The 9,660-nt window shown below is 45.5% G+C and overlaps 1 protein-coding gene across 1 annotated transcript in view; it reads left to right on the top strand.

Moving 5' to 3' along the window:
- The first annotated feature begins 1,520 nt into the window (after positions 1–1,520).
- LOC146799011 (cholesterol 24-hydroxylase-like) overlaps positions 1,521–9,660 on the top strand; it is a 475,198-nt gene continuing 467,058 nt past the window's right edge. The window contains exon 1 of the mRNA XM_085626406.1: positions 1,521–1,845. Within this exon, the coding sequence (XP_085482532.1) occupies positions 1,709–1,845 (137 nt within the window). The 5' untranslated portion in view covers positions 1,521–1,708. The remainder of the gene's footprint in view (positions 1,846–9,660) is intronic.

Here is a 9,660-nt window from a genome sequence, read left to right as displayed (position 1 = left end):
GTTAAAGGCCCGAGCCGAGGGACTTTAACATGGTAGCGGGACTTTAATAGCCGATATAGCCCTGCTACGAAGGGCTATAAGGCTATTAGAACATTCTGCTACTAGAGGGCAGAATGTTCTAACAATTAAAACAAAGGCCTCTCGGAGCTGGAGGGGATTTAAATCACATTTGTAAGACATTGGGATGTTGCTCTGCTCGGCCTTTACCGGCAGGGAGAACGCCATTTTAGGTAACAGGAAAAACTTTCAAGGTTAACATTTGCATTAAAATGTGCAAACACCTCCTGCTGAGCTGGCCCCTTCGTGCTGAAGTTATTTCACTGCTTTCCCCATATTTATACAATTAAAGTGAGACGACAGAGGGGTTTTGAAACGTCAAACGTTCTGTTAAAATTCCCTCTCAAGAGTTTACATGAGAAGTGGACTCCAACAATAGCCAAATCACGAGTCCATATAAAAAATGACTTATTTTTCTTGGTCACAAGTTGTGCCACATTTATAATTTCTGCCTGCCAAAAATGTTTGCTCCACTTCTAAAAACGGTTACTGCACGCCTGCGGGCAATGGAATGTCACCCAACTGCTGTCATGGCAGCGCGCACTGCAATCCAGGGTAGGTGGCTTTCTTGTCACATTGCAGTGCATTCAAGGACCGAGTTCAAATGTCGGGCTGTTTTCGGAGGGCGCTTGCTTGCTGTTAATTGTTAGACTCAAAGTGTTGTTTGTTATATATGGGCTCAACACTGCCACGTTGAAAAACCCTGCCTAGTCTCTTCTGAAACCACATCGTTTACGTTTTGTAAGGATATCAGAAATGGGCATTGAAACACGCCCCTTCCAGCCCAGTAGTCATATTCTTAACGTTTGAGGCAAAAACTCTCAATGATTTCTCAATAATGATTTTAAAAACGTAAACGTAACTATATTATTTCTGCTTACATTTCACATGCTTTACTTCATCTTCCATTCCCAATGAGTCTTTACTATTTCCAGGATGTTGTTGCTTATTTTTCCAGCCTGCATATTACTCTTGTCTCCCATGTCTCATAACCTATTTCCCAGCTTGTCAAGACCTGGCTGTTTGAAAAATAATTCACTCAACAGCCACCTCCCTCTTTTTTCTGCCCTCAATTTCTAGCTGTGACAAGGTGCTGGGAAACCCTTTTTGGGTAGCTGTTGCGCCCTACAAATTGATAAAATAAATAAATAAATAAATGTTGTGGTTCTCCAGCGCCGCAAGGTAAAATAAATGGCTACAGCGCTATGCAAATATCATCACTCCACTGCATATAAAAAAACAAAAGTAAAAACATCCTCGTTTTCAACGCCAAGAGCTCTCGCTTTCACAAATGCGAGACCTATTGCACTGCAGATGCTTAATTTTATACAGAGCGAACTGGACCCGCAGGTATCAAAGCGCTTTACATGAGCACAGGCTGCATTACAGACTGACAGATTCATTTTTCAGGCACCGGAAGATCAAGTGATTGCCCAGGATCACAGGATGCTTGAGCTTCCGCCAACACTTGAAACTGGTTTCCCAGCCTCAAGGTGGGCCGCTCTGGCGCTTAGCCACACCCTCTCCCCTCCACCCATCCATTTCTACCGCCTCCGCCCGTTCGTGTGGCCTGTTTTCCTTTCAGAAAGCGATCGCCCATCCTGGATCTTTTTGTCCCTCACCAAATAGAAGCACCAGCCGGGTTGATAACATGGACGCATGGAGCTTTATTTCCGGGCTGTTACTCTCTGTGCTGATCGGTGCAGTCCTCGTCTTCCTGGTTTTCTGCTGTTTTGTGAAATACTCGCACATGAGGTTTGACCACATTCCAGGACCCCCGAGGGAGAGGTGAGCCCAGCCGCAGACCTTCTTATCTTTTCTTTCTATCAAAGGGCAGGGATCTCGTTACTCGGTGACAGCATCATTGATTGTAAATTCTGTGATGCGTGGATTTCTCTGTTTTCCTTTTAGTAAATACTGCCCGAGAGCTGTGGTCAAAGTTTGGATTATATATATATATATTTATATAATAATCTGGCTAATAAACTCACAATCTCAGGCAGCTCTAGACCTTCAAAATTACTGCTCAGACCTCCTACCTTCAAAAGGGAAACATTTATGGCTCAATCCTTCTCTGGTAATGCAGCCAGAATCTGGAACTCACTTGCTCCAACCCTCCGAACCACCACCACCTTCTTCTGGACTCTCAAAACTGATCTGAAAACTCTCCTCCTCCAAAGGCACTTCTGGAATAATTCAACCCATTTCTTGTCCCTTGCGGCCATCTAGCACTCGCATGAGGTCAACTTTATAAATATGTATTTTACTCTTGCTTTAACCTAACGCTGACACCTTTTATTTTTTACAATATAAATATGCAACTTGTTAGCTTTGTAACTGCATATATGTAACTTGTTAGCACGCTCAATCTGTCTTGTGTACCCTGGTAACTGTATATATGTAATTTGTTTGTGAGTTTAGCCTATCTTGTGGACCTTTTGTAACTTACCTGGTTCTTTTGTAAAGCGCTCTAACACCTTTGTGTAAAGTTCGCGCTATATAAAACTGCAGAAAATAAAATAAATAAATAAAATAAAGTGTGTGGGGGGGGGGGGGGGGGTAGAAAAACAGCCTCCCTACTTTGTGTGGAAAAACAACTGTCCTGGGGTGGTTGATGCTGATGGTTGAGCTGAAGTGGACGGAAGTTTCTTGTGCTGTGACACCGAGGGAGGCGCTGATAGTAAACAAGTCTGTTCACCATGGTGCCTGCTTCTCTGAAAGAAATGTAAATGTAAATGTGCATAACTGGTCAATCTGCAAATGTAAAGAAGGCATGGAAGCTGGTATGAGCTTTAATGGGTGGGATCACTCCTGATGACAGCATTTGTTCGGTTTGAGAGGTGTCAGCTAGCTACTTACTAAGCTGTGAACTTTTAAAAGGCAGTTGTAAAAAACAATTGCCAAGTCAAATCAACTTTATTGCGGTTAGATTTACCATAAAAGCACATACAGAAAAAAGAAAATAGAAAAAAAGAAACTCAACAATACAACGAGTCAAGCAATACATTTCAATATATCAATCTCAAATTTTTTGGTAGTCATGGACTTAGTGTTAAAGTGCTACAGCGTTGTTTATCATATTCCTTCGGGTTATCCACATGGAATGTAAATATTTAGCTACTGCAGAGACAATCACTGCATCTGTGTCTGTTTTCAGGATCCTAAAAAAAGCCAAGTATTGCCTTATACCCAAGTTCTTACATAGCTGAATTATCCATTTCTTTCTAATATAGAAGTAAGCTGGACAAAAGAGGATGACGTGCACAGAAGTTTCATCCTCTTGCGAGCAACCTGGGCAAGGACGCACAGGGCCCCCTTTCCACCTATCAATTTTTTGGAAAAGGGGCAGAGTGCCATATCTAAATTGCAAGTACAGTTTCTTTGCTAGTGTAGGTTGGATTATATCAATCACAGGCTCAAAACTATAAAAGTATGTGGTGTCCAAGAGAATATCGGTCAGGCTTGAGCCTTTTGTGGAGCTAAAAAGGTTAATTAAATTAATTTCTTTAACAGTGCTTATCATAGTTTGTTTAGATGTGGCTGGGCAGGCAACCTCGGGATTAAACCAGAGTTCCTCAAACCCAGTCGATGTGAGTGACTGTTTTACAAAAGCCAACCAAGGAATCTTGCCAGAGCCTAATGAAGCTAACACTACTTTAAGCTCCTCCTTATAGTGCACCAACTCAGGAGTGCTCCACAGGCGCTTCCAATACAGTAAGGGCCGGAGGGCAATAATTTCTGAAATTGGGCAAATGTTTAGGTCTAATCTTAGAGGAACCAAAGGAGTGCTTTCAGGTAAATCCAACAATTGTCTTATGAAATTATTTTCAGTTAGTGATAGGTTACTAACTGATATGTGTCCCCAAAGTTCCGCCCCATACAGGGAAGATGCCCTAGCTTGGACTTTAAAGATTTCAAGGGGGGCACTTATTATTTTGTGTGTGCAATTCTTCTGTACTTTCAAAATTCCACCTGCTGCTTGAGTTAGCCTTAGGTTAGCTTTCGCCATTTGTGGGCCCCATCCCATTTTGTCATTCAGAGTCAGACCCAGATATTCAAAGGTCGGAACCCTTTCAAGGGGTCTGGCGTCCATTGTTGGATGGGGGCAATTGACAGTATTGGCATTAAAGACCATATATTTAGTCTTGTATACGTTGACCACCAGGTTTCTTTTGGAGCAAAAACTAGAAAATTGGTTTAACACGTGCTGCATCCCCATTGGGGATTTTGAAAGCAGGAGCGTGTCGTCCGCAAACATTAAGGCGTGGAATCTCCGGCCACCCAATTTGGGGGAGTCAATGTCATTTGTAGCAAAGAGATCTTCGATTAGCCCGTTGAGAAACAGGGAAAATAAAGTCGGGGCAAGGACGCATCCCTGTCTTACGCCTTTCTCAATCGGGAACGGACCAGTTAACTGTCCTAGTTTACCGAAGCGAACTCTCGCATAAGTGCCTTCATGTAAGTTCTTAAATTGTTGGCATAGATAAGGTGGCGCCCCCATTAATAATAAAATGGACCAAAGCTGGTTCCGATCCACCATATCAAATGCTGACTTTAGATCAACAAATGTTAGATAGAGACTACCCCCGTCCAAAGTCACGTGCTTCCAATGGAGCACTTGCAACCGGAATAATTGGTCAGTTGTTGATATTTTTGCCCTGAACCCTGCCTGTAACGGCGTCAATATGTCATTATCACTAATCCAGGTCTCTAATCGTTGAAGCAGTAGCCTGGCGTAGATTTTTTGTGTGACGTCAATAAGGCTGATCGGCCTATAGTTAGAGGGCTGGAGCGGAGAGCCCTTTTTGTGTATTGGGATAATCTCAGCCCCTAACCAGGTACTTGGCAGTGGTAGGCCCTGCAGAATCGCATTGAATAAAAACAGAAGGTGTGGGCCCCAAACTACTGGTTCTTCTCTAAATAGATCGCTGGGAATCTTGTCGAGTCCTGGCGCTTTGTTAGACTTAATACTTGAAACGGCCAACTTTACTTCCTCCAAGGAAAAAGATTGCGCTGGCCATGTAAGGTTCAGGGCTGGAGGACTAGGGGGAACTTGGTTTGCACAAAGAGGAGGAAGTGAGTAAAGATCTTTAAAGTAGGTGGCTTCTTCAGAGATATTAGGGGAGATCGTGGTCCTACCTTCTGGAATCCCTGTATGTACAAGATTCCAGAAAGTCCTTGAGTCCTTTACCGCAAGTGCGGATGTAATGGCCACCCAACGATCCACCTCCCATTCTAATTTAGCGTTTTTTATCAGTTTTTTATATTCTTTTCTGGCTATGATGACATTAGGCCTACTGCCTAGCCTTAGAGCCAGCAATAGCGCTTTTTTTGCATCCCTGCAGGATTTATTAAACCACGGATTGTTCTCATTACATTGTTTGGGTTTGGCAATGCCTTCTTTGTAAAAAGTGTCCTTTAGTAAGGCAACCATTCCACTGTGGATTTCGGTCATTGACTCGACTTCCACATTCAAAGAGTTGGTGAGGGTGGAATGTGCCCTTTCAAACAGGGGGATAGCATCATGGTACAGTTTTGCCATAGTTTCGGTAGATAAAAGGACAGCCGCCCATCGAATTCTTCTCCCACCTTGCACTATTCTTAGATTATTACTTGGGGAGTTAACTGGGGCACTATCCCCACTGATTAGCTGATAATCCAAATCAATTATCAGGGGGTTATGGTCGCTTTCTGTACGGGTAGGTACACTAAAATCTAGGATTTTTGGCCAAAGTGCCAAACTCACTAGAAAGTAATCAATGATAGATGTGTGCCCCAGAGCATTGTAAGTATACTGGGCTGGAATATCACTCTTGAAGCGTCCATTGCAGGCTCTAAGAGAAAACGTGTAAGTAAGGGAGGTCAGCTGGAGGGATAGGGCAGACCAATTTTTCACAGGATATGCATTGGATGGCGGGACTGCCCAAGTTTCATCCTCAGCCGATGTGATTGGAGGGACCCCTTGCAAAGGTTCAAAATGACAATTGAAGTCCCCTCCAATCAACAGAACTACGTTGCCCCCAAGCGTGTGTAGCAGCGCAGTTAAGTTATCCAAGGTTGTAGAGGTTCTGCCAGATTGTACTGACCGGGAGTAGATGTTAATCAAAGCTATTTTTGGTGTTTTGTTATGAGTCATCAAAATACATAAGATATCAGGGCTGTTTGTCTCTAGTTTTTTCAGCGTGAAACCTAAGTGGGTGCCCACCCAGGTGAACAATCCCCCTGATGGTCTTCCTCTAGTGCCTTTAGATGCAGGTTCCGTAAAAGTGACAAACCCCAGTCTATGCGTTGGATCGACCGCCCACGTTTCCTAGAATAAACAGAACCCATGGGAGTCCACAAAGGTACACCAATCTGGGATGTCTAGGTTGGATGTAAGTCCCGCTATGTTCCATGATAGGATTTTAAAGGGCCCAGTTGGCAGTGCCTGCTTGGACCTTAGGCATACCTTACGAGTTGACCCATCATGATCAAGTGTCCCGGGGTCAGCTAAGAGTAAAACTGGCTGCGCAGTGTCAGTCTGGGCTTGTATATCCGAGGGACAGTGGTCAAACATGGGAAGAAGTAAATCAACCTCAGACTCCCCTGTGCTAACTAAAGGCTTTTCATTGTACATCATTCTAGCTGCTATATGGTGCAAAGATTTATTAGCAATTTTGGCTACCTCCATATGCTTCCTCCTAGTGGGCTCGAAAGCCCCTTTCGTGTTAATAGAATCTGGGTGGTAAATCAGTGTGGAACTGGGGGGTGCAGGGAGTCAGTCCACCTGATCAAGCAAACTATATCTATTGCTCAACGGGATTCCAATTGCTTCTCCCCTACATTGAACACCCCTACTTCTATGTACGTAATGCCAAATGTCCTCCTGCTGTGGCGTCACAAGGTTCCTACCATAATCAGGGGGGGATAAACATGATCTGTTAGATAAAAATAGTCTAACCTCAGAGATTTGATCATTGTATTGGGACTTATCTGTTGCCAACTACAAATGTGATCGACAGCCCTGTAATCCTCAAAATTGATAATTATACAATCCCCGTCCACATTTTTTGGTTTATGTCCCACCCACCCCACCCTTCTAACAAACAAAATCTTGCTATGGATTAATCTGGGCAAGGGTCTGTGGGTGTTCAACCAATGGATTGTCTTATTTTTGAGTTCCTCATAAGATTCCTGTTTGGGACTCGTTAGCTCAGGGACCTCCGTAAGAATCACTACAAATGGGGCGCAGTCCGGGGGTAAATTGATACAGGGTAGGTCACGATGGGTAAATTTCCCTCCACGGGGGTTTGAAGACTCCTTCCCTGGAATGACGATACTGAGTGGATTATCAAATTGAGAGGGATTTACTTTTTCCACAGTAGAAGGGTTATTTTTTGGGCCATTTAGATTAGAGCTCAAGGTTGGTCCCAATGTGGTGGGCAAGATAAGTTGGTCCTTTGCAATGTTATGTGTTGGCTTGAGTTGTAACTGTGGGGCATTGACTGTTGTTACTAAAGCCTCGACTTGGGTTTGGATTGCAAGAAGGTCCGTTCTAAGGTCCATATTTCCCCCAAGCAGAGACTCCAGTTTCCCCAGTCTTTGATCTAAGCAATTCAATTTTTGCACCACAGGGTGAATAAAAGAGGATAAGGCCAGGCTCAATTTCCCCACCAAAGAGTCAAAATAGGGAGGGCATATAATTTCGGGTTCTCCGCCAGCCTTAGGAGAGGTGTCTATTAAGAACTCAGGGGTGCATGGCTCTATGGGCTGGGGTACCAAAGAACTATTGGGTATAGCCTGTTTGGGTTTTCTGGCCCGAGGTGCAGTAGCAGCCTTCTTCTTTTTAGGAATTGCACCTTCCTTAGATCGTAAATTCTTCTGTTCATTTGGGCTCGTTACCGTTGAGGCAGGAAGTGTGTTTGTGCCCTGGCCAGATAATGATTGGTTTAGTCGATTTGAGACATCAGCCTGGGCACCTAGATTGTTCTCGGTTTCGTCTGCGGGGGATCCAAAGTAGCTCTATTTGGCTGGATAGGGGATGGTGAACATACATGAGCAATCGGGCCCAGAGAGGATCTCCTCGTGAAGATAGGGTCTTGGGACAGACGACGCTGCGTCAGCGCAATTTCTCTTTCAAGGACCGATGACGCTCTCGTTATAAATTGATCGAGAGTCCCTGCAACCATTCTAATGGGTGTCGGTTTGGCGCCTCTTCTAGCGATCATAGTGTACAAATGGTTTATTTCGCAGTTGGTAATAGCGATACTCACAGTTTGGTGTGGCAGTTAGGGGGCTGGCCCAGCCCGGCCCTCGTCGGCCCCGGACGGCCACAGACGGTCCCGCCCTTGTCCCGGGCTTCTCCCGGCGCTGCCCGCGCGCGTCCCGCGCGCGTCCCGCGACGCGGGAGAGAGGCTGCAATTTATGGCGCCTCCTGGCGCGGTGTTGATGCTTCCGGGTTCCTGTCCCGGCGTGCTTGGAACGCTGGGGGATGTAGTGCCTCCACTCTGCGGCCGCGTTTGATGGCGGAAGGCGGCGGAAGGCAAGGCGACCCTCGGCTGGCACAGCAACACTCGTGTGGCAGCAAGCACCTCTGGGCCAATTACCAGCAATTATTCATCTCCCGCTCCCCCGGAGAGAGGCTGCAATTTATGGCACCTCCTGGCGCGGTGTTGATGCTTCCGGGTTCCTGTCCCGGCGTGCTTGGAACGCTGGGGGATGTAGTGCCTCCACTCTGCGGCCGCGTTTGATAGCGGTGCGGCGGCGGAAGGCAAGGCGACCCTCGGCTGGCACAGCAACACTCGTGTGGCAGCAAGCACCTCTGGGCCAATTACCAGCAATTATTCGTCCCCCGCTCCCCCGGAGAGAGGCTGCAATTTATGGCGCCTCCTGGCGCGGTGTTGATGCTTCCGGGTTCCAATTGCACTACATATGGTCTGGGTATTACTAAAATCTATGGGGTACATTTACAAGAAACTGACGCATCTGTAGAGATGCGTCAGTTTCCCTGCACCTGCCTGCGATACCCTTGTGCCACCATGGATGCGCCGTATATACAATACGGTGCAGCATTGGCGCAAGGATTGACAGATGCATCCGAAATTCGGACGCATCTGTTGGCCCAAAAGTCACACATTGCTCGAGTTGTGTCGCAAGCACGACGCAACTCCAGCAATGCATGTTGAGACCTATACTTATTGTACTGCGTCACTCTTTATGCCTGCTTCCAGCAGGCGTAAGGTTTTGAGGCAATGGTGTCTAAAAGTGGCACAGTGAAATCTTGTAGATTTCACTGTCACTTTTACGAGGCTTTCTTGCGTGGGAACGCCCACCCTGCATACATTATACCTGATGCAGGTATATTGTGACGCAGGGCTTTACAATGGGACACATCTCTCTAGATGCGTCATGTTGTGATTGGCTGCACTGTTTACGCTGCTGCTGCATCACATAAGTGATGCAACGGTGGCACAAAATTGTCGCAAGGGGGTTGTAAATCTGCCCCTATATTTTGGAAGCACTTTATCTTAACCCTTTTTGCAAATTTTATAGCAGCCTTTCTTTTACTTTGTGTAATGCAAGTTTAAAATAAAGACATTTCACAGTGCTTTCTATCACAGTAGG

This window comes from Triturus cristatus, chromosome 9 (genome assembly GCF_964204655.1).
Source record: "Triturus cristatus chromosome 9, aTriCri1.1, whole genome shotgun sequence".
Lineage (NCBI taxonomy): Eukaryota > Metazoa > Chordata > Amphibia > Caudata > Salamandridae > Triturus > Triturus cristatus.
The sequence above is the reverse complement of the archived record's forward strand: the minus strand, read 5'-3'. Positions and strand labels throughout refer to the sequence as shown.